Source organism: Acanthochromis polyacanthus, chromosome 18 (genome assembly GCF_021347895.1).
Source record: "Acanthochromis polyacanthus isolate Apoly-LR-REF ecotype Palm Island chromosome 18, KAUST_Apoly_ChrSc, whole genome shotgun sequence".
Classification (NCBI taxonomy): Eukaryota; Metazoa; Chordata; class Actinopteri; family Pomacentridae; genus Acanthochromis; species Acanthochromis polyacanthus.
This window is the reverse complement of record NC_067130.1, coordinates 20,624,837-20,650,474: the sequence shown is the minus strand read 5'-3', so window position 1 is coordinate 20,650,474 and position 25,638 is coordinate 20,624,837. Positions and strand designations below refer to the sequence as shown.

Sequence of the window (25,638 nt, the reverse complement as noted above, 5' to 3'; positions counted from 1 at the left end):
CACAAGCACCACACAAGAGGAGGAAGAGGCAGTTAACACCTAATGATGGCTCATCATTAAGTGCATGATAAATATTATGCTAAACTTTACAGGCGTAATAAAATCCAGTTTTGCTGTTGCCTCCTTTTAGACTGTACACTGCAAACAAGCTTCTGGAAGCATAATACACACAAAAATACATAGAATGACCATAAAAAGACACAGAAAGACTAAAGGGAGATGCAAAATGACAGTAAAAAGACCACAAAGTGATGCAAGATGATGACAATGACAAAAAGACACTAGATTGAAAGTAAAAAAAAAAATCACAAGATGTAAAATGACAATAACAAGGCACAAAATGACGATAAAGAGATGCAAAATGATGAGAAAAAAAGACACAAAAAGATCACAAACTGATGTAAGATGGCCACAAAAAGACACCAAATGAACACAAAAAGAAGTAATTTGACCACGCAGATGCAAAATGACAAGAAAAAGGCCCAAACAGACCACAAGGTGATGCAAATGACAATGAAAAGACACAAAATGACCATATAAACATGCAAAAGGACATGAAAAAGACACAAAAACACACAAAGTGATGCAAAGTGATGATATAAAGATCACAAAGCCAAACAAGATGAACACAAAGACACACAAAATGACCACAGAGACACAAAACCGCAGCAGACAATGTTGTTTGTCTCCAAATGGAACTGAAGCTTTGGTGTTTTTCTGTTTTTTCTTTCTTATGTTTTGCTGTTGCGCAGAGAATGCACTTTTACTCTGCAGAAAGTCAGTCAGAGTTTGTTGGATCAGAACTGATGGTCAGCGTCTCAGCGGTAAGGAGGAGCTGGAAGTGTTTTTGTGTAGCTATAAACACTCAGCCACAGAAAGAAAAGAGGAAGCATCTGGCTTTCTGGGGAATTTTACATGCAGACACAGCATGTACATAGAAACACACAAAGATGCATGTGCACACAGCACGTTGTTTCAATCAGCGTCTTGGTTCTGCTGGAGCATTAGCTGTGATTAACAGCTCTCATGTTGTTGGGCCAACAGGGACATTGTTGTCATGACCTTACTTACCACTACGTGACATCATGACTTATGCTCCTGCACACGCATGCGTGTTTGTGTGTATGGTTGTGTGTGTGTGTGTGTGTGTGTGTGTGTGTGTGTGTGTGTGTGCGTGTGCGTGTGTGTGTGTGTGTGTGTGTGTACTCATGAACTAATGATCTTTCCAGGCAGTGAGCTGATTGTGTTTATCTGAAAGAATGTTGTTTGTAGGCGTGTTGACGTCCATGCAGGACAAACACCTGCCACCTCTGTCCCAAATGAGAAAACATAGATCTGGCTGCACATTATCAACAAGAAAAGTGTTCAGAGAGTGCAGTACTCTGCCAAGGCTGCTCAGTTATTGCATCATTTCCGACAGCTGAAATCTTGAAAAAAAGTTTGTGGAGGTAATCACAGCACTAAAGAATGTGGCTATTTAATATAGATGTACCCACGAATAAAATGACCTTGTACACAGGTGTGTGTCATTCCTGTGCACGTTATGAACAGATACCGAATTGAGTGACCTACATAGTGGGCGGTGGGAATTGATGGGACTAGGAAACAACCCCACTATTTAACCAATTGTTCCTTGTGTCATTTCTAACGCATAAGTCCCAATAAGTCCGCAGCAGCGGATTTTTAGTAGAATCGCAATCATGTGATCATCAGCAGGCAGCTGACGCAGTGTTCATTTGTAGTCATAGCTACAGTGATGCCATGCCACTATTTCGCAATGATACAATCTTTAACAAATCCGTAGATCCAGACTATAAGCCACACCACTGTCAAAATCTAAACAGGTGGTTCTTTTGTCATTTCTGACCTTCCCTGAAAATTTCATCGAAATCTGTTAGCCTGTTTTTGAGTAATGTTGCTAACAGACAAACAGACAGGCAAACCAACTCCAATGATCACATAACTCCTTGGCAGAGTAATCAGCTCAACTTCTATCTTCCCTGTTAAAAGGGTGTTTTTCCTTGCCACTGTCGCCTTTGGGCTTGCTCTGGGGGTCAGGCATATGGGTTCTGTAAAGCGTCTTGAGACGATTTGACTGTAATTGACGCTATATAAATAAAATTGAATTGAATTGAATTGAATTGAATCATAATGTGAACTTCATGGACTTAAAACTGTCAAAAAACATGCAAAATGTACAAAGGAGACAGTGATTTATGCTTCCGTATCCTTCAAGCTGCAGGGATTAGTTCTTAACATTTAATTTATGACTCATTTTAAACAGAGACACTTTCACAGGACACATAAAATTTGTAAAAACTGAGACATTGCAGAGGTGTGATGGGAAAGCTGCCTCGAAACAAGTGCATTCTGTCTTGCTTTGAGACTTTCAGTGTGAAAAACACTTTGGATTGTTACCACATGCCAAAATGGTGTGAATAAGTCTTTACTGGAAGATTCTCAATATCTCCACAGACCTTTATAAATCAAAGACTCAAGTGCAGAAGTAGAATACATTTCTTGACAGTGTGTTCACGTAAACTGTCTGTAATAGCAGCAGTGCAGATACAGTATACAACAGAAGTGAGTACATTCCTGTGAAGAATTTGAATGCCATATGATTCAAAATTAGATAATTTCTTTTGAAGCTGAACGGACGAGTATTCCTTCTGTTATGCTTCATAAAGATGAATAGTAGGATACAGGAAGATCAGGGGCTATCTAAGAATCTGTAAGACACAGTTGCAGCAGAACTCAGGAAGCACAGAACGATCCACAGTACCACTAATCACTCAGTCCTCGTGTTATTTCTGGCCTTCCCTGAAAATTTCATCCAAATCCGTTTGCCCATTTTTGGGTAATGTTGCTAACTGACAGACAAACAGACAGACAAACCAACACCAACCATCACATAACTCCACGGTGTTCCTTGGCAGAGTAATTATGATGAGTCATAATGATGTTTGAGATATCTGCAGCTGCTGATCTGACTGGCAGGACAAAACTACAGACAAAGATCCTGATCTACCACATCAAGAATTTCAACTCGAGGTTTTTATCAAAGAATGAGTGTCTGGTCTTAATAAACCTCCTGAACTCTTCAGTTTGATGCAGCAGAAGTAAAGCACATCTCTGCTCAGCAGCCGTTTCTTTGTCCATTTGGAGAACTTAGAAGGAAAAAAGAAGGACTTTATCTTGGCACCACAACTCTTCCTCTTTGTGTTTATCTGCTGTGGATGATAAATAGGTGAGTCAACAGGCCGCCCTCTGATGGCAGCGCTCTCATTCAGTTCTGTCTTTGAGGGAAATGGAGTAGCTTTGTGACTAAAACATTGAGATTGTGGGTCCTCCTCATTAGCAGATTATAGAAGGTGTGGTCAGCTTCTATCAGCATGCATCGCTTTCTCTGCAGTAAACACTAAGAGCAGACACACACACCCACACACACTCTCTCTCTCTCTAGAGGGCTGACCTCCACACGTGATGCCAAGGCTGCTCAGTCATTGTAAGCCACATCACTGCCAAAATCTAAGCACTTGGTCATTGTGTCATTTCTGACGCCGATGGTCACATAACTCATTCCTTGGCGGAGCAATGAATCTCAGTGCCTCATGATACGCACACATCCAGCATGCTAAGACATGTACAACACATTTCCACAGTCAAACCAATTACAATTCAAATAGTCTCAAGATGCTTTAGAGAACCCATACGCCTGAACCCCCAGAGCAAGTCCTAAGGCGACAGTGGCAAGAAAAAAGACTCCCTTTAAACGGTAAGAAACCTTGGCCGGCGGGTTGAGAGGGATAGAAGCGGTAGAGTAACCTTGCCAGCAAGTTGATTTCTCGCAATATTTGTGAGTTCACAAATCTCTCAAGAAACCATCTTGCACCGCTCCCGCATTCACTGTTCGTACAGAGCCAAGTTGGCACGGGCCAATCACGCAGCAGTATTCGTGTATGGGGCGGGATATCCGGGTGTGAAGACGACACCAAGCGCCAGTAGATCAAAACAAACACGGCAACGGAGGACAACGATCGTGTAGATGCTGCTATTAAGTCAGTTTCAGCTTTGAAGGAAGAACAACGAGAGGCGCTTTGCGCATTTCTGGATGGTAAAGATGTTTGTGCTTTTTTACATACGGGTTTTGGTAAGAGTTTAATCTACCAATTGGCTCCGCTCGTTGTGAAGATCCCGCGATTGGCTAAAAACAAACCTGTCAGAGGCAGGACATACTGTTGCATTGCCCAATCCGTGCCTCTTTCCTCCGAACGGATTTACATGGAGCGGTCTGGCTATTGCCAGGTTAGCGGTAGAGGGGGACAAGGAAACATACAAAGCACATTGGGATACATGCATGATAAGAGTAACATAGATGATACATACAAAGTACAAGTCAATATTGAAACTGATTCATAGTTTACTGTTATGGTGTACGGCTCTGGCATTAAATATACTCCATATATAGCTGGTAGTAAGATTCAAAGAGTGTGTAGATGAGTAAATTATGTATGGTTAGGGCGATGCAGAGTAGATTGGTGGAAATGGGCAGCTGGAAGCAGTGGACTGGAGGAAAGACAGCGGCAGCATCCCACAGTGGACATGATGGAGACTAGGTTGTGTGGGACAGCAACCGCAGATCTGATGCTTCCAGTTCCAGGACCAGGGACACTCGGAGGAAGAACACGGGGGAAACAGAGTGAATGCAATGCAATAACAGTATATAGTAAATATAAAGGTAATTAGAGAAGGGCTCAGTGCGTTAAGAGAGGTCCCCCAGCAGCTTAGGCCTACAGCAGCAGAATTAGGGGCAGAACTAAGGGACATCAAAGAAGAAGTCAGTTGTGCCCCGTGCATGCAGACTCCAACTGACGCCCTCAGGGTCACCCGAGTCAGCCCTAACTTTAAGCTTTGTCAAAAAGGAAGGTTTTAAGCCTGGCCTTAAAAATATTCAATTCAATTCAATTCAATTTTATTTATATAGCGTCAATTACAGTCAAATCGTCTCAAGACACTTTACAAGATGGTGGAGACACCTTTGTGTCTGTATTTGTGTCGAGAAAAAAAAAAGATTAATGCAACAAGAAGGAATTTTAAAAAAGAACCGGCTCCATCTCGCTTTTTCAGATGCGCCGTTAAATCCAGGTGCACGTTTCACTTTTCTGTGTGGGAAGCAGATTGAAGGTTTCCACCAGGACAGATGTTTCCTTCTTGGTAGAGCTGTGTAGATTGAGTTATTACATTATTATCGTTATCACTATCTTGTTGCACACGCACGCGCTCCTTCAAGTCCAACCTCCCATTCTACTTTTTGAAATTCTGGGAACAACAAGAAAGCCTGCAGTCTGAGAGCAAAGAGTTCTGCTCGGATGATACGGTACTGTAAGGTCTTTACGACACGGTGGAGACTGGTCGTTAAGAGCTTTGTGATTTTAAATTCTGATTTCACAGGAAGCCAATGAAAAGAAGCATAAAGCTTTTCCAAAAATACAAAGTTCACTGACCTATTTAAATGGAACATACTGGGATGTGTTTCACTTTGAGCAGGGCGTAGTTGGGTGTATTTTTGTACCAGCAACCATCAGTCAGCAGCGCTTTGAGGATATGTTCCTTCCCTCAACTCAGGCTTCACCTCTCACTGGCTGACTCCACTTAAAGCCCAAAAACACAAAAGGAGATTGGACTTTTCAGCAAAGCAGTCAGAGCACAATGGAGCCAGTCAACATGGTCGCCTTGTTCTCGGCTCTGACTGCATCCTGCATTCCTCTGAGTGTTTCTGAAGCAGAACAAAATGGGTTAAAATATCAGAAAACGATGATGGTGGCAAAATCATTGCCACAGTTTTAAATGCACTCTCAATGTAGCAACTCAAAGACACCCATCATATGAATGAATGAATATTTGGACTAAATGGATCTGTTTTCCTGTAAAAACTTATTCTAATGTTTGGCATTAATAACAATTAGAAGTTGTTGGATTCATGAGAAAGAGAGAAAGTTCTGTTAACTTACTAAATGTGTCAAAAATCAAGATGTGTATCCCTTGTTTTTGTCATGCTGGGATTTTTGTGTCTCTTTTTGGTAATTTTGTGGGGTTTTTTGGGTCAGTTTGTCCATTTAAGTTGTCATTTTTCAGTTTGTTTCAGTGGTTTTGTACCTCTTGTTGGTAATTTTGTGACTTTCTGGGTCATTTTGTCTATTTAAGTTGTCATTATACAGTTCTCTTCAGTGGTTTTGTCCCTCTTTTTGGTCATTTTGTGTCTCGTGATGCTTCTTTGTAGTTATCTGTCTCTTTGTGATGCTTTATGTCTATAGTTTTTCTGTGCTGCTTTGCAGTTTTATAGCTCTTTATAGTTGTTTTGTGTGTTTTGTAGTCATTATTTGAGTCAGTGTGATGATTTTCTGTTTCTCTGTGGTAGTTTTGTGTCTTGTTTTGTTGTCATTTTCATCACATTTGGCCATATTTTGTGTCTCTTCTTGGCCATTTCGTATGCTTTTGTTGCCCCTTCATATTTGTTATGAGTGTTTTATTTTACTTGTAAGGAGCCACAAAAGTAGAAAACAGTAGAAACTGAGATATTTGCATATTCTATATAAAAAGGGGTCCAGTTAGTTGAAAACACCAAGTTTCTGTTTCCTCCTGGAGCCTAAAGCTGTCCTCATCCCAGACTGAATCACAGGAAGGCACCGCGCAGTGCGCGCTCCTGCTCAAACTGCTCTCACCGGTGCGCACACACGCACGCGCTCCTTCACGTGCGCATTGAGGCGCTGGTGCTCCTTCACGCTCCTCATTGGCTGATACAAAGATGCGCTCACCTCTGATTGGTCTAAAGTTTGTGTGGAGGCGCAGCAGCAGCGTCAGTGTGATAAATGAGGAGCCTCGGAGCGCAGCGCCGTCAAACCCACTTCTGAAGACCTCACCTGTCGGTCCGGACCATCAGAGCTGTAGAACCGGAGCCATGCTCGCTGCCTGTCTGGAGTTCCTGGGCCTGGCGCTGTGCGTCACCGGCTCCCTGCTGGTGATGGTGGCCTGCGGGATGCCCATGTGGAAGGTGACCGCCTTCATCGACACCAACATCGTGGTGGCTCAGACCATCTGGGACGGTCTGTGGATGTCCTGCGTGGTGCAGAGCACCGGCCAGATGCAGTGCAAAGTGCACGACTCGGTTCTGGCCCTCACTCAGGACCTGCAGACGGCCCGAGCCCTCACGGTCATCTCCGCCGTGCTGGGCGTCGTGGCGCTGACGGTGACGGTGGCCGGCGCGCAGTGCACCAACTGCATCAAGGACGAGACGGTGAAGGCGCGGGTGGTGCACGCCGGAGGGGTCATCTACATCATCAGCGGGCTCTTCGTGCTGGTGCCTCTCTGCTGGATGGCAAACAACATCATCGTGGACTTCCACAACCCGCAGATTCCTTCATCCAAGAAGAGGGAGATCGGAGCCTCCATCTACATCGGCTGGGCGGCCACCGCGCTGCTGCTGCTGGGCGGGACGCTGCTGTGCTGCTCCTTCTCCCAGGGGGTCCGAGGGTCCTACCCCATCAAATACGTCCCCACCAAGACGATCACAGCCAACGGGGACTTTGACAAGAAGAACTATGTATAATATGGAGGTCCAGTTTGTTCCGGGGACGTTAGTTTGGGGACAGATATGAATCTCCACTGGACGCTATGCCGAGTGGAGCTGTGAGGTGGAGCTCAGATGACATGAAACTGTCTGTGGATGCAACTGTCAAATATGTGCTTCTCAACTGAAAGTATGTTCATATTTGTCAGGCAGCAGCAGTTTATTTATGCTCCTAACCGGCTTTTACGCATCACAGGGGCCACTTCCACTGTCAAAAAACTTTAAAAAACATTTTTAACTGCATTTTTAAAAAACAATGTCATTTTAAAAATTTTCCATGTAACAGCTGTCCACACCAAAAATCTGTATTTTTACAAAAAGAATTTTTTTGTTTTACAAAAGGTGACTGAAAAATAAATTTACTGTATTTAAAGCAGCTATAAATATCCTTATTTTCTAAATATTTGATATTTTTCTTTTGTTACAATTTTTGAATGTTACAGTATGTCATCGCATATTTTTCTGCCAGATTTTCTAATTTTTTTTAAACAGGATTTTTTTGTTGTTGAATCAAAACAGTGTAGAAATTGGACAGAAGCTGTGGTTTGTTGCCAGCAGGGTTTTCTCAGGAGGTTGCACTGGGGTTGTTGTGCAGGTTGAGGCTCTGAGAGCTGCGGAGCTTCTTTGTAAATAGTTTTTTCCTCTCTGTCTCCCAGCGGACTCATTGTGAAGCTCGTTTGATTGTTTCCCACAGTGAAACGTGCAGCAGGCAGTGAAGCCTTTTCACACCGATGTGCACTCATGTTGTGATCAAAGAAGGGAATTTGCATTTGAATACATGTACAGTGTTTTGTACTTTCTGTCATGTTTTTCTACTCTTTTAATACTTTTTCTAATAAACAGTTGAACTGTCTGCCCTCGTTATTTCTGTCCTGGTTGGTTATATGTAAAACAGAATTAAACAGCTGGTTTGACATACAGCTAATCTCTATTAATTTCCTGCTATCAATGAGTCAGAGAGTACAGTACAAAAGCTTTACTTATTCAATATGCAGAGACAAGCAGAAAAAGTGCTGATGTCTTTCAGCCATGTTTTCAGGTATTTGCATTCCTACAAAACGGAATGAAACCACTTTACATAGATGTACTACCAGTCAAAAGTTTGGACACACCTTCTCATTTCATGGGTTTTCTTTATTTTCATAACTATTTACATTGTAGATTCCCACTGAAGGCATCAAAACTATGAATGAACACATGGAATTATGTATTAAACAAGAAAGTGTGAAATAAATGGAAACATGTTCTGCAAAATAGCCACCCTTTGATTACTGCTTTGCACACTCTTGGCACGTACAGACCATCCCTTCACCCTTCCTGCATCTCATAAAGACATGGTGGGTGGACCCAAACATCTCAAATTTGGACGTATCAGTCCAAATCACAGATTTCCACTGGTCTAATGTCCACTCCTTGTGTTTCTTGGCCCAAACAAATCTCTTGTGCTTGTTGCATTTCCTTAGCAGTGGTTAGCAGCTATTTGACCATAAAGGCCTGATTGGTCAGTCTCCTCTGAACAGTTGATGTAGAGATGTGTCTGCTACTAGAACTCTGTGTGGCATTTATCTGGGCTCTGATCTGTGGTGCTGTTAACTTGTCATTTCTGAGGCTGGTGACTCTTGGCCTTCCTTTCCTGGTGTGGTCCTCATATGAGCCACTCTCATCGTAACACTTGATGATTTTTGCGACTGCACTTGGGGATACATTCAAAGCTTTTGCAATTTTCCAGATTGACTGACCTTCAATTTTTAAAGTAATAATGGACTATTGTTTCTCTTTATTTACCCGATTGGTTCTTGCCATAGTATGGATTCTAGCAGTTGTCAACTGTGTACCAACCTGATTTCTGCACAACACAACTGATGGTTCCAACCTCATTAAGAAGGCAAGAAATTCCACAAATGAACCTTGACAAGGCACACCTGTGAGGTGAAAACCATTTCAGAGGACCACCTCATGAAGCTCATGCAGAGAATGCCAAAGGTTTGCGAGGGAGGGGGGAGTTCACTCCTCTTCAGTGGCTGTGTGAAGTTGTTGGATATTGGCAGGAACTAGTACACGCTGTCGTATACGCCGATCCAGAGCATCCCAAACATGCTCAATGGGTGACATGTCCGGTGAGTATGCTGGCCATGCAAGAACTGGGACATTTTCAGCTTTCAAGAATTGTGTACAGATCCTTGTAACATGGGGCCGTGCATTATCTTGCTGCAACATGAGGTGATGTTCTTGGATGTATGGCACAACAATGGGCCTCAGGATCTCGTCACGGTATCTCTGTGCATTCAAAATGCCATCAATAAAATGCACCTGTGTTCTTTGTCCATAACAGACACCTGCCCATACCATAACCCCACCGCCACCATGGGCCACTCCATCCACAACATTGACATCAGAAAACCGCTCACCCACACAACGCCACACACGCTGTCTGCCATCTGCCCTGAACAGTGTAAACCGGGATTCATCGTGAAGAGAACACCTCTCCAACGTGCCAGATGCCATCCAATGTGAGCATTTGCCCACTCAAGTCGGTTACAACGACGAATTGGAGTCAGGTGGCGACCCCGATGAGGACGACGAGCATGCAGATGAACTTCCCTGAGATGGTCTCTGACAGTTTGTGCAGAAATTCTTTGCTTATGCAAACCCATTGTTTCAGCAGCTGTCCGAGTGGCTAGTCTCAGACCATCTTGGAGGTGAACATGCTGGATGTGGAGATCCTGGGCTGGTGTGGTTACACGTGGTCTGTGGTTGTGAGGCTGGATGGATATACTGCCAAATTCTCTGAAACGCCTTTGGAGACGGCTTATGGTAGAGAAATGAACATTCAATACACCAGCAACAGCTCTGGTTGACATTCCTGCTGTCAGCATGCCAATTGCACGCTCCCTCAAATCTTGCCACATCTGTGGCATTGTGCTGTGTGATAAAACTGCACCTTTCAGAGTGGCCTTTAATTGTGGGCAGTCTAAGACACACCTGTGCACTAATCATGGTGTCTAATCAGCATCTTGATATGGCACACCTGTGAGGTGGGATGGATTATCTCAGCAAAGGAGAAGTGCTCACTATCACAGATTTAGACAGATTTGCGAACATCATTTGAGAGAAATGGTGATATTGTGTATGTGGAAAAAGTTTTAGATCTTTGAGTTCATCTCATAAAAAATGGGAGCAAAAACAATATTGTTGCGTTTATATTATTGTTGAGTGTAAGAAGCCAGTGACTGAACTAGCTGTGACCAACAGTCATGGGATAAAGATTTAGAGAGTTCTGAGATGAACTGCAGGCAATGTAAATTATTTATAATATGTAAAGCCTTGGGCAAATATGGTGCATGTATTGAGAGGTGCATGCTTTATATTAGAGTGAAAAATTAGCCTACAGTCAGGAAAAATTATATAAGGAGAAAAATCACTCAGAAACAGCTCATACAATTAATTAATGCAGACATCACAGTTGGAAAGCACAGATTTTTCCCTGCTTTGCCACAGCATAAACATAATGACCCAAATCTAATGCTGCCTCACTTTTATAACGAGGGCAAAGTTCACGTGACAAGTTTACTAAAAATAGGGGTACATAATATAATGCATTCGTGCACATGCGCTTGTTTGTATGTGAGAAAGAGGAAACAATTAAGAGCCAGAAAATGACGTCAACATAATCATGTCCCTGGTTCACACACCCCAACGGGGAGCTAAACGACCGGTGTGGCCCTGCACGGGAGCAAGCGAGGCTGGGTGGAACAATGCAGCCAGCAGACTATCACCAGGATCAGCACAATCAGCAGGGTGCACCTCCAGCCTCAGGAAGCTTGGCCTAGATGTGGACCAGTGGAGCAATCAGTGCCCTCACGTGGATAAACAAAGAAGAAGAGCGTGCACGGGCGCACACAAACACAATCAGGCAACAACAACACACAGTGAAGTGGGTGGCGCCTCGCACACAAACAGGGAGATGTGCAGCGAATGGAACAACTGCCTGGGCTTTTCAAAGAGGCTGATGTTGTCGTGGGTTTGAGTTTAGTTAAAGATCACACAAACTAATTAGACTGCAGAATGTTTGAAGTTTGTAAAAATGAACATCCCCTCCTGCCTTCACCCTCTGAAGCCAAAAACCTGCCGACAGGTTTGAAAGAACTGTCTTTTTCTTTTTTAAATCACCAAAATGGCATCCTTTATCAGCCAGAAACAGTGAAAACTGAAAGAATTATCAGATAACGTAGCGTGTGTGATGTATAGTTTCCTTTAAAAAAATCAACCAAATTTTAGTTTAAAATCCTGACGTTTCATCAAAATCATGTTTGATTTATTAACACTGACCTACAAGCAAAATGATTCCAGAATAAAACAAGGAAATAATAAAAATAAAGAAAAACCAAGTCAAAATTGATGGTTGGCTCGAGTTATCAAGGTACAGTAAAACCTCAAATATTGAAATTCTTGACAAAGTAATGAGAGAGCATTTAGTAACTGAAAGGAGATGTGTGTCTGAGCTACAAGTTCTGACTCAAAGCATTTCTGCAATGCAGAACATATTCATGTATCCCTCTTTGACATATTATGCACTTTGTTACAATTCATGAGCCACGTCGAGCATTTGTCTACGTCATATGTCGCAGCTTTTGTTAGTGTGTGACACTTTAATCAAATTGTCTCACATTTGTTTACCTGAGGAACCACGGATGCCTGGAAATTGTTTTTTCAGATTTTTACTACGGTAAATAATAAAATAATCAAAGAAATGTCTTTTTTCTTTTTCATTATTTGACATTGTCACACTGCACAGAACATATTTTTAGTTCCCTCTATGGCTGTTCTGTTTCCACAGAGGTGCAGGACTTTTATTATATGTGCCCATAGTGATGGACCAAAACAAAAAAAAAACATCCAAAATAATTCTTGGTCTCCCACTAAGACATGACAGTGAGCCACTACAGGTATCCTGGAAGTAGTTCAGATAAATAGACTGCTGTCATTATTGTTGTCAGTGCTTTTTCTGCTCTGATGACACAAACTATGTGAAGTGAAAAATGTCCGTTCAGGCCTGATGATGTGCTGTAGAGGCTATTAAATGCTTCCTGTGGCATTTCTGCGGTCTGTCGCACACACAAATATAATCATTAAAGTTGCTCATGTTTCATTTTTAATGTCGAAAATCCATAATTTATGTGTAGCATCTACAAAGCATTTTTATTGTGTTATCATTATCAGCACACAATCAGTCACATTAAAGTATGTACAAGATATTGAGGCACTGACATGCTGCATTTCATTACACAGCCTTGCACAGCATTTGACAAATTCACATAATTGGCACCAAAACTGCATTGACCAAGAATTTCCTCCAATTAACTACCATCTCCAAATGAGTTACACTGCAGAGCAGCAAGAGCGTACATTCTGAAGATGAGTGTTTGATGAATCAGACTGCAGGTGATGAGACAGAAACGTGAAGGCACAGAGTCGCCCCCTGGTGGTGGAAGCTCCTCAGAGAGCACAGAATGGGACGGGAAAATGTAGATGAGTCAGTGTCCGGACTGTTTGTAGCGTTTATCATCTCAAAGGGTCAGTTCACTCTAAAAAAACAAAAAACAAAAAAAAAACAGAGTACTTTGAGAGGGGAATTCATTCTATTTATCCAACTGTGATTGAAAACTATTAAACACCTGCTGCTGAGTTTCTTATTCTGTTCAAGAAAGAGTTGTTTTTTTTAAAAGTCTGCATTACTTTGAGCCTGATCTCATTTGAAGCCAGTCAGGTTTATTTCATTAACTGCTGTGGAGTGCATTAACTAGGCTGCACAGTGTTGTCAGAAGGTGGCGCTGTAGGCAATACAACTGTAATTAACAGTAGAAGAAACTGGAAACAAATTTAGTTGTTTGATCTGCTGAAAAAAATTGAAGAAACACGATGTCCATCTAAGAGAGAAAAATGAAAAGTCTTCAGTATTTGTTCTCCATTGTTAAAAAGTGGTCATTATTCTTTCATGTCAGCTGGTATGTGCCAGGTTTATGTTGTTTGCAAAGACAACAGCAGAAAGAGCTGTTCAGTAACTTGCTCAGTAAAGATGTTGCGACCTCCCACAACGCTCATTAAGGCTTAAGAAAAAGCAGAAAAACACCTCAAGCAAGTGTAAATTAGAGAAGTTTTTTTTTTAAATTTGGCATTTTCTAATGCTATACTTCAAAAGCACATAAAAATATGAAATGTATATAAAATTACTGTTGCTTCTTTTCAGGTAACTAGAAGTGTGCCTTGTAACATGTGGTCAACATTGTGAAAAGGTGTATTTGAAGCAAAACCAGGTGCCTAAACTTAACCTAACAGCAAGTGGAAACCAAGCTTGAGTCACAAAATATAATGAAGCTAAATGATAAAAATAAGAACGCAAACCTCAGTGTCCTTGGTGAAAGTACAGTTAATTATGCCACATTGTGCCACGTGTATATACACCCCCTCTCAAAAGTTTTGAGACAATTTCTCATTCAAATAAATTAGAACCCATCTCAAAACTTTTGACAGGCGGTGTATATATATATATATATATATATATATATATATATATATATATATATATATACATATATATATATATATATATTGAAAAGCTTGGGGTAATCCAGACAATTTCATGGTTTTCCTTAAAACTCACACTTTTATTCATGTGCTAACATAATTGCTCATGGGTTTTCTAATCATCAATTAGCCTTTCAACACCATTAGCTAACACAATCAGCCGTTTCCAGCTAGAATAGTCATTTACCACATTAACAATGTCTAGACTCTAGACTGTATTTCGAATGAATTTAAAGTTATTTTCATTGGAAAAAAAATGCTTTTCTTTCAAAAATAAGGATATTCGAAGTGACCCCAAGCTTTTGAACGGTCGTGTATATGTATATATATATATATATATATTTATATATACACACACACACGAGAGTCAAAAGTGGGTGGCACCAATGCCAAACAGCACTTTGTGCGTATTTCTGTGATGCCAGCGACTTAGACAACATGGCAGCATGAAAAGGGGTTGGCTTTAACAGTCCAGATTCTACACATTTACAGGTTTATAATTATATTTTGGAGTCTCCTAAAACATATTTACAGGCTTTAATGTTCAAAAGCACATTTTTTTGTGTTGTACACAATGAGACTGAAATGCTCAGTCTCTTCTGATTGGTTCGTTTGCCCATGAGGAAATAATGGTAGATTACATGGCAGTTGCTCATTATGTGTCACATGGTGGTGTCAATCAGTGAAAGAAAAGCCTGGACTTCAAACACGGTGTTTCGTACAGAGTTTTCTGTGGGAGTGAATAGCTCCCTTTGACCCGAACTCTGGGCGGTCTAAGTTTACAGACCTTGTACACGCAGAAAAAGCAGCTATATAAGACTGAAGGGAGGAACATAAAAGCAGAATATGGACTCTTTAATCAAACTGAAACTATGACTTTATGTGCAGACTCAGCTCTGGCCAGTGGAGGTCATTGCAGGTCCACTAAGGAGCAGAGATGTGAACCTGAGCTTTAGTAGGGAACAAATTGAACTGACCCTTTAAACTGGCAAAGTACTGATATCATCTCAAGGCAGCGGAGGTAAATTACGTAGCTTTGAATCCTGCATTTTCTTGAGATGCCAGACGATGGAGACGTAAAATCAAGTGAATTTCCTCTGAATCTTTGCAGCGTCATCTTCAGTCTAACCCTGATTCGATGGCTGGTCGCCAAAATGTGTAAAAGCTGCACCTTGATCGCACTGGCTTCCTTATCTTTATGGATGAGGCGAGGTCTCTGACAGATCTGGGATTGTGTGTCCGTTTTATACCAAAGTCACCAACAGAAGCACCTTTATGACTGGTACTCCTTCAGAAGCTGGCCGGCGATAACCAGTCTCTGGATCTCACTGGTGCCCTCGTAGATCTCTGTAATGCGAGCGTCTCGGTAGTGCCTCTCGGCGGGCATGTCCGTCACGTAACCCATCCCACCCAGAACCTGGATCGCCTGATTTGAAGCGCAAATAAAAGAAAAGTTAAAAAGCTAATCAGAGAGTTTGGAGTTTTCCTTTTGTTGCTTTAGGTTTGTTACCTGATGTGAGCAGTACGTGGCGGCTTCAGACGCTGCCAGCTTGGCCATGGCTGCCTCCTGTAGGAAAACAAGAGCTGAGTTGAATGTATAATTCTGCGAGAAATGTCAAATTTAAATCAGAGTTGACTGTGTACCTTAATGAAGGGTTTGTTTGAATCTTTAAAAATGGCAGCCTTCCAGGTGAGCAGGCGAGCGCTCTCCACTGCCACAGCCATGTCAGCCAGTTTGAACTAGACATGAAGAGAAAAATACAGTTACTGCTGGTACGAAATACTAAAAGTAAAAAAGATGATATCATTATGGTAGAAGCTGTTAAACTGAAGAAAGTGCGTGTGAAATACATCATGATGAATAGTCTAGTAATGACTGATGTTTTGATGGTATTGTGCATAAGTCTGTGGAGGACACACACACAGCTGGAAGATCATATAGTTTATTATATTTTTGGTGTGAAGACAAATCATATGCTTTGTAGAAAAATGAAACACGGAGTACTGAACACAATGGTGTCAACTTAAAGTGATATAACTATTTAAAATGTATAACAAACTTAATACATAATGGTATAATATGCATTAAACCTGTCACAAATGTGCAGGGGGCTAAGGGAGAGTCTGAACATGTCTGGGCATGCTGTCTCTAAAACATGACTTAATGATAACCTAACTGAATCAAAACTGTCTTTCCCATAATAAGCGCTATAGGCGTGGCAAAAATTACCAATTCTCACAGCATAAAAGACGATGCACAGCTCAGTATCTGCAGTACTTTCTTCTTGTGGTGTTACCACTGCTTAGAAATGCTCCTAGATTTTCTGTCGACATTAAATACCGCTACCCTCGAATGCAGACTTCTCCTGGTGATTTGTGAACACGGTCAAGTCTTAGACTTTGACCTATGATTTGGGACTTAGTTTCCACATCACAATTATCTCATTAATTCTGAAGCTTCAGTCCTTTACGCGTGATGTTTCACTGTTTTCTGTCTAAATGCCAACGTCCTCTGATTGCCATCCGTCTTTTGACAAACCAACACCAAGTCTGGGAAATTCATGACCTTTTCACCATCTCATGCCTAATCAACAAGAAAAGCACTCAGAGAGCGCAGTATTCCGCCTCGGCTGTTCAGACGTATGAAATTTTGAAAAAAAATTGTGGCAGAAATCACGGCAACATATTTAACATAGATGTACCCACAAACAAAATGATCTTGCAACGAGCACAGGCGTGTGCTATGCATGTGTACGTTACATACAGATATCGAATAGCGGGACGTAAACATGTAGCGGGAATTGATGGGACCTGGAAACACCTTCATAATTTAATCAATTGTTCCTTGTATCATTTCCAATGGATAAGTCCCAATAAGTCCACAGCGGTTTATTTGTAATAGGATCACAATCACGCGATCATCAGCAGGCAGCTGATGTAGTGTTCACTTGTCATAGTTACAGTGATGCCGTGCAGCTATCTCTCAGTGATACAGAAATCTATAACAAATCTGTGGATCCAGACGATAAGAGGCATCACTGCCAAAAACTAATCCCTTGTGTCATTTCTGACTTTCCCTGAAAATTTCATCCAAATGTGTTGGTCCGTTTTTGAGTAACGTTGTACGCCGATTGTCACATAACTCCACCGCTCCTTGGAGCCATTAACGCTCTAACTATCAAGCCATTCTAGGTCTTTTTTTTTCTTTTTTTTTTGCTGCTGACACCATTTTTTACTTACTATAGGCTCTTTTTCTATTTAATATAAAACCCTACACCTCTGTGGAAATAAAAGAACCATTGACGGGATCAGAGAGAACTGTCTTCTGTGCAGTATGACATGGTTAAAATGCCAAGAATCTTAAAAAAAAGAAAGATGCAGATGTTACCAGTAGTGGGAAAAATCCATGGCTCCACATGTTATAAATATTTAACTTCACATTTTCACACCACTCTGCTCATGAGCTCTGGAAGATGCGTCGCTATGCAGAATGCATCTCCTAACAACATGCTCTTCTGTATACTGTTTGAGCCGTGGTCCAGTAGGTTTAATTTCCTCTCAGTCTCTTTTGTTGTATCCAAATACTACAATTTCAAGCTGAGATTTGATCATGCTTCCTGATGAACACATCTACCACAAATGATACTATCAAGGACTTCCAGAAAGCTGAAAAATCAATGATTCCTTCCTTTTGACAGTTTCAGGCTGATAAATGGTGTAACTTTGGTGATATTTTTTGAAGATAAAATGCCTTTCACACCTGTGGTTCAAAGTCCAAGGAGGCATTGTAATGTTTAACGCGTCATACAGTTTTGAAGTTGAGGCCGTGTTACCTGTATGGCCTGTAGTTTGCCGATTGGGGCTCCAAATGCAGTTCGTTTGTGTGCGTAGTCGGCAGCACAGTCCAGAGCAGCCTGGGCGATACCGAGAGCCTGAGCAGCAATGCCGATCCGTCCACAGTCCAGGGTTTGCTGTGGGGCAGAGACAAAGATGTTGAGTTACTGTTCAATGTTTAATGCTCAATGAGATGTGACATGAGTGTTTGCTTGTGAGATTACCAAACAGAAAAGAAGCTGCAAAACGCTTTCTGGAGTGTTGCCCTCTGAACAAAGATGAACTACACAATCGATGCATCATCAACGTACAAGTCAAGTCTCATTTATTTCATTTTTCAGGAAATATTTTCAGGAAGTGACTTTTGTCATAAGCTGCACATTCAGTCCTTGTATCTCTCCGGCTGTGTGGGTAAGTGATAGAAAAAGACTTCTTTAGATTGCTTTTCAAGTACACAAATATTTGCTTCAACCAGTTTCACACATATTGAGTGAAAATGACAAATTCAATTCAATCAATATACAATTAATTCACAAATCAGAATGTGACAGATCGCAGTAATGTGATCATCAGCAGGCAGCTGATGTAGTGTTCACTTGTTGTCATGGTTACAGTGACGCCGTGCCGCTATCTCACAACGATACAGAATTCCTAAACAAATCCGTGGATCCAGACTATCAGCTGCATCACTACAAAAATCCAATCACTTGGTCCTTCTGTCATTTCTGACATTCCCTGAAATTTTCTTCTAAATCCATTAGTCTGTTTTTGACTAATGTTGCTCACAGACAGACAAACCAACAGCGATCGTCACATAACTCTGCCGCGTTCCTTGGCGGAGTAATAAATAAGACATTAAAGCAATCTTAAAATTAAAGTGGCTACAAAAATGCCAACTCCTCCAGTGAACAGAATTTCAGTGTTTCCCTGTTATATACGACTAATACAGCCACATCTTAACAAAATGAATGAAACTTCTGGCTGTGAAATGGAGAAACAGCACTGGTGTGAACATGTTTACTAGTTTGGACAAATCGCATTGATCAAACCAACTGTCAGCAAGCAGTGCTTGTTTGAGAGTCTTTCACATTGCCCTTAGACAGCGATAAATTCTTGTTATGTCAGTGTGTCACACTGAACAACTGCAATGTTTTGTCACGATGGTTGTTGGTTCTTCAAATTCCATTCCCAGACCGTATAATAATGATGTTACTTTTCTTGCGTAAAACAAATCTAAATATCACATTCTGCAGGTGTCTATATTAGAAGGTTACTTTATTTTACTTTAACCCTTTAAGCTTCAGTCAATTCCAGCCGTTTTCAGTACAAAAAAATCGCTAATATTCTATTTTTAAATAAAAAAAATTACGAAAAATACGGGGAATATTGGACGCGCATCGGGAGGTGCATTTCCTTGAAAACGACCGATTCGGGGATTTTATACCGACTTCAGGACATGTTTTGGACAAAATAGTTTACTGGCTTGTGTCATCTGATGTAAAAGGTTGGATTATGGCCGTTTTTTGTGGAATCTTTTTTTTGTGTGTAATAATAAACCCTGAAATGTGAGTCGCGCTGTGTGCTTTGAAGCCGTGTATAGAGAACGGATGGATGAATATTTGTTTTTGTCGGACAAATGTGTTTTTCTCACCCGCTGCGGTAATCGCATCTGAAAGTGGTTTATACCGGCGGATTCATGAGAATCTAAGCTTTCCATCGGTGTATAGTGTTTGTATAATCGCGTTTGCACCCGTCGGACATTCTTGAAATTCCTATGCAAATTAGTAGGTGTACCGCCGGCGGTACACTGAAGCTTAAAGGGTTACGGAATCATAATTAGAAGATGAGTCTGGTATTAAAAATAAAAAGACCTGACTGAACAAAATGCATTCAAATACCATGGCAATTTTGAATCCTGTACCACGTGGGCCCAGCATGTTTTCCAGAGGTATCCTGCAGTCCTCCAGGATGATGTTGGCGGTGGACGAGGCCTTGATGCCCAGCTTGTCCTCCTTCTTCCCCAGAGAAAGTCCTGGGTGTGGCATTGGGACCAGGAAGGCGCTGATACCCTGCAGACATGGAACACAAACAGCAGCTCTAGGAATTAAAAAGCTTTCACTATTGTGCAGCTACAATCCACTTCTCGTCTCTGCCGTAAGAGGATTAAAGCGCGCTCTGTCTTGCCTTGTGTTTGAGCTTCTTGTCTGTGGTGGCGAATACGACGGTGGCAGAGGCGTCCCAGGAGTTGGTGATCCAGGCTTTGGTTCCGTTCAGCACCCACTGGTCTCCTTCCTGGTGAGCTAACGTGGAGGCTGCACCCGCATCACTGCCATTCCCTGGAATTTAAATTGGGTATTTTAATAATTATCTTCGAAAATAAATTCTTCTGAGGGATAAAATATTGCTTCTTTTTTACATGTCGTTATATTTTCATGGAGAAGGTTGTTTGTTTTCTAGTACATAAATAAAGCACAATTATAAAAAAATGTAAAGGTAAAAATGGGCAGCAGGACCCTTTAGTTGCTGTAGCTGAACACACGGTGAGGAGATATATTTACCTGGCTCACTGAGGGAGAAACAGCCCACCTTCTCTCCGGTGGTGAACGGAGTGATCCACTGTTTTTTCTGTTCCTCTGTACCAAACTTCAGTATCGGTCCGATATACAGAGACTAAGAACAGAACCACAGGCCATTAACACACAATCACCTGAGCTGTCACACCCAGTTCTATGCATGATCTGTGCTGACTAAATATTGGCATTACTGATTATTGAGGCCGATATTTGTCACTTTTTTGATTCCTGAATGTTTGAATTGACAGATTATTGTAACACTTACATTAAATGTGCTCCTTTAGCTCTGATGCAGCAGGCTTTCTCACACTGCACTCTGTGGTCTCAAGACAATTTTTTTTAAACTTTATTCATTTAAAATAGCAGCTTTACAAGAAATGCTGCTGGCAGGTCCCTGCACTTTTTGCTTTAAGATAAATGTCAAAATAGTGTCTTGCATTTACACATACACTACCAGTCTTCAGTGAGAATCTACAATGTAAATAGTCATAAAAATAAAGAAAAGACATTAAATGAGAAGGTGTGTCCAAACTTTTGACTGGAAGTCTATGTAGAACATAAAAACACAAAAGTGTTTCAACAAAGATGCCAAGATTAAAATGTTTGCTGCAGGTTCCAATTATCGGTTATCGGCCTCCCTGATTACCAATAATCAGTACTGACATCAGGGAATGAAAAAACAAAAACAAATCAGTGGATCCCTACAGCTGACACACTGTACTTACATTGTTAACAGAGACTACAGCTCCTGTGCTGGCGCAGCCTCTGCTGATCTCCTCCATGGCCAAACTGTAAGCAAGATAGTCCATCCCAGCTCCGCCCAGCTCCTCCGGTACCTCCATCGCCATTACGCCCATCGCCCCCAGCTCATGAATCTGGACAGAAATATATAGAATCTGAATTTTCAAATCTGCACTAAATGATTGTTTAGAACACCAAATTCAATGTTTTTTATCCTAAAAATAAAGAGAAATATCAGGCTTTGACCTCCTGACACAGTTAATCTCGGTCCAACATTCACCTTTTTTGTCATTTTTGGGCTCTAACACTTCCTCAGCAAATCATCTGGCTCTTTTAGCTGCAAATTCAGCTGATAATGTATTGTAAGTCACATTATTATTTCTTACAATTTTATCATGAAAATGTCAATAATAGTTCCTGCACAGTGGTCTTGCTCTCAAGGGTCATAAAACATCTCCATGTTCTTTTTATTTTGACCTGCTTAAAAACTGGTGTGCAACTAACAGTAGATTTCAATTTATATCCAACTCAGGATTGAGGAATGTCCATCGAAGCGTCACACTGTGCAGCTGTGTGTGGGTACCTGTTTGGCAGGGAACACATGCTCTTTGTCTAGTTTGCCAGCGATGGGCATCAGTTCTCTGTCCGCGTAGTCTCTGCAGGTCTGTCTTAGTAGCTGATGAGTCTCTGGTAACTCTGCGAGCTGAGTCAGACTTCGACAGCCACGGAGACACAAGCCAAGAGCTGTGGGAGAAAAGTAAACAGGTTTCAGAGCTTAACTACCATCCATCTTTTGAGATGTGACTCTATGGATCTGACACTTTGGGCCAGACTAAAAAATCTCAAAAACAAATGGGTTATTTATTGTATAGAAATATTTATGGTCCCCAGATGATAACGTCAACCACCTTTGGTGACTTTTCCTGTCTATTTGATGCTACTGCCATGATATTTATGCCACCAAGGAAGGTGGTGGAGTTTTGTGACGATCGGCATTGGTTTGTCTGTCTGTCTGTTCACAACATTACCCAAAAACGGACTAACGGATTTGGATGAAATTTTCAGCGAAGGTCAGAAATGACACAAGGGCCAAATGATTAGATTTTGGCAGTGATACAGACTATAATCTGGATTTCTTGAAGATTTCTGTGTTGCAAAATAGCATCACTGTAACTATGACAACAAGTGAACACTACATCAGCTGCCTGCTGATGATCACATGACTGCGATCGTACTACAAATCGGCCGCTGCGGACCAAAAATTTCTTAATGATTCCATCTGTCTGAAATCATGCAACAACTTAGCAGCCTTGGTGGAGTACTGCTCTGAGTGCTTTTCTTGTTTAGTTTGGATTCAAACTTCTCCACAACTATTGGACGGACTGTCGTGAAACTTCACTGAAACATTTGTGTTCCATTCAGGATAATAAGTCTGTGTGAGATTACAACTGAGAGGAAAAAAAATTCTTTTGTCCAAGACAAAACCAAAAATGTTGAATTTACGTTCAATAGCTATAGAAAAAAAAAGGAAATTATCACATCTGAGAGGCTGAAAGCAGGATATTTGTATTTTTAAAACCTGTGTATGCATGAGTTTCTTATTGATTGCCCACACTATCAACACCAACTAATATCATTTTGATCTTGAATACTTTGGTGTGATACCAGTAGCAATCTGACGGGGAAGACATCAAATCAACCTTTGGTTCACCTTGAAGTTTTATGACTTTTATACAAGTCCCATTGAAGCAGCGTGATTGTTTGATTCTATATTTTTTTCTCAAGCTATAAAGACAAGTTACATGGTTTATAATATCAGACACTTAAATTTCCCATTGGAATTTTGGAGAATACACATAAAAATTCTACAGTACAGTATTCTTTCTCTGTGTAAGCCATGACACAGTGGTGAGTCAAGTATATTTCAGAAAAGCCATGACTATCTTTTCACTGTGCTCTATTTGCAGAAAAATTTTTGCAAGGAGCATTTAGTAAGTAAAGATTTACTGTATACAGATAGACATCTATACAGTCATTGGTCTATTCCTTAATATACTGCAAGTCATGTGATCCTTTGATTAATTGGTTTGATGATGAATCTGACGATGCCCAATCAGCCAGAGGCTAAACAAGAAGTTACTACACCTGTAATGATTCACAAAATTCACAGTTAGATGTGATTTTTTTTGTCATGGGGTCTGATGTAATGTGCTGTTAGAACAAAAACTTAAAGCGCTGAAACTGAGCACCTACACACAGTGGGAGAGAGTATAGATTATCTGTGTTTGTTACTGGAGCAGTGCAACACAGGGTGACGTAGATTTGTTTTTTTGAATACTGTAGTATTACAATGTAGTACTGGGTTACACCTGAAGAATCGGCACTTTGATCATTCTAGATGAGGCCATGAGAACCACATTAGAAATGATGGTCATTTAGTGCTAAAGAAGGACACTTATCAGTTTACATACGACATGAATGAGTGACATCTTTCAGCACTGGAAGAATAGAAAAGGAAGTCAGTGATGTGACATATTAAAATATAACTGTAAGATACAAAGGCTTAGAAAATGGTTATTTTCATTATGAACTAATCCACTGACAAAATTTTGATGAACTCATTATTTGTTTGAACTATAGATTGATTTTAAAAATTCAGCTGAGCTCAACAGTGTGATTAATAGTTATCTAGATGTACAGGTGTGGATCATTCCAATAAAAATACAACTACAGAAATTTAACATAAATATTTAAGTATGTATTTATCAGTGTATTTCCTCAGAATAAAATCTTATTATCACTCTTTAGTCTTTAAAATGACTGTAAATGGTTAAAACTGACTAAACAAAGCTTCATTACTGATGCATTTCTATTGCTGTTGCTGTCGGTTCAACACAACAGAAGACAAAGTTAAGTGATCATCAAAGCTGAAACTGTTTACCAATCTTAATGGATTAAGTACTTTCTCAAGAAAAAAACACTCTAAAATTTGGAGATTTTACCATCACAAATTTGAAAAAGTTGTGACTTTTCCTTACCTTATATTAAAATAAATCAAAGACTATGGTCTCCTGAACTTTTAAGACAAAACAAGAGATGGATGTCTTCGTCTTGTACTCTGCGAGCCATTTTCTGATGTCTAATCAATAAAATAACCAGCAGATTATACTTGAAAGCCTGAATGAAACTGGTATAATCAGTTTTATTTCAGGAGATGAGGATTTTTATAATTTGTTGTGTGAATGATTTTGTACCTTAATTTAAAAAAGGGCTCCATAAATTAAGACTATTATTATTATTATTTTTTACTATTAACAGTAGCAGTATAACTATTATATGGCATATTTACTTTCCAGACGGTCATGTTCTCTTTATTCTGCAGCACTGTTGAGAAGCTTTAGTGTCTTTGAACGCAGCACAACTCACTAGTTAGCTTCATGTTATTCAGGTGAAAGGTCACCTTCACCTCAGTGTGACACATTAAAAACCTCTCAGAAACAAACACACTTCTTAGACTGCTTCCCAACACATCCGCCTGATGTTTTCTCTCATAGTCAACTGGTATTATTGATATTTTTGTTAGCAGCGAGCTAACCTGTCACTATATTTAGCCAATGAGCTAACAGTCAGACACACAAGTATCATTTAACTAACCAACGAAATGACCAAAAGATACAAACATTCGTATTTTTTACAGCTTGGTTAACAGTTGTGACGCTGAATGAGACTAGTCACGTTAGTTTAAGAAGGTCATGTAACTGCTGGTTATGTAGGAAGCTAAGCTAGCTAATAAGACATTTCCATCCAGCTAGTCTGAAGCTCACATCGGCTTCGGGTCATAAATAAAGTTTCTCATCATCAATACGCATTGCATTGTTCTGTCGTTCCTTTGTTAATTGTACTCACCTTTTCTAGCTTTAAACAGTGCAGCCATGACGCCTTCCTCTCTGCTTCATGCACAAACCTCCAACTGACAGTTAAACAAGGGCTGTTATGAAGCTAACTGCTGCATTTAAGGCCTGTCGGAATTTTTGTAGATTTTTGACAGGAGCGCACTGTATGTAGTCATTAATACGCTGTAAATATTAAATACACTAATTTAAAGTGTCTTTCATCACGTTATGTTGTTACAGAGTCAGTTTTGTTGCTACTAACTACACAAACGGCATTACAACGTCCGACCACAGATAAAAGGACTTTCAGAGTCCATAAAGGCAGCACGTGGCCCAAAATGACATGATGGTCAGAAGTGGAGCAAAAGTCACGTTTTATTCAACA

General features: G+C 40.7%; 2 protein-coding genes across 3 annotated transcripts; one reads left to right on the top strand and one right to left on the bottom strand.

The window, feature by feature from the left end:
* The first annotated feature begins 6,790 nt into the window (after positions 1 to 6,790).
* On the top strand, positions 6,791 to 8,480 carry cldn5b (claudin 5b). Its single transcript, XM_022202879.2, has one exon. The coding sequence runs from the start codon at positions 6,806 to 6,808 to the stop codon at positions 7,604 to 7,606; it is 801 nt and encodes a 266-aa protein (XP_022058571.2). The 5' UTR covers positions 6,791 to 6,805; the 3' UTR covers positions 7,607 to 8,480.
* A 4,276-nt stretch (positions 8,481 to 12,756) lies between these two features.
* acads (acyl-CoA dehydrogenase short chain) lies at positions 12,757 to 25,423 on the bottom strand. Of its 2 annotated transcripts, XM_022202859.2 has the most exons (11): positions 25,267 to 25,423; positions 21,944 to 22,104; positions 21,345 to 21,494; positions 20,605 to 20,716; positions 20,231 to 20,382; positions 19,945 to 20,115; positions 18,046 to 18,183; positions 15,857 to 15,952; positions 15,723 to 15,779; positions 15,484 to 15,638; positions 12,757 to 13,212 (listed from the first exon to the last, which is right to left on the bottom strand). In XM_022202859.2, exons 1-10 carry the CDS (start codon positions 25,292 to 25,294, stop codon positions 15,486 to 15,488), a joined length of 1,218 nt encoding a protein of 405 aa, XP_022058551.1. In that variant the 5' UTR covers positions 25,295 to 25,423; the 3' UTR covers positions 12,757 to 13,212; positions 15,484 to 15,485. The 2 variants fall into 2 exon arrangements, with proteins under 2 accessions (XP_022058551.1, XP_022058552.1); XM_022202860.2 differs by having other exon boundaries at positions 12,757 to 15,638.
* Positions 25,424 to 25,638: the final 215 nt, after the last annotated feature.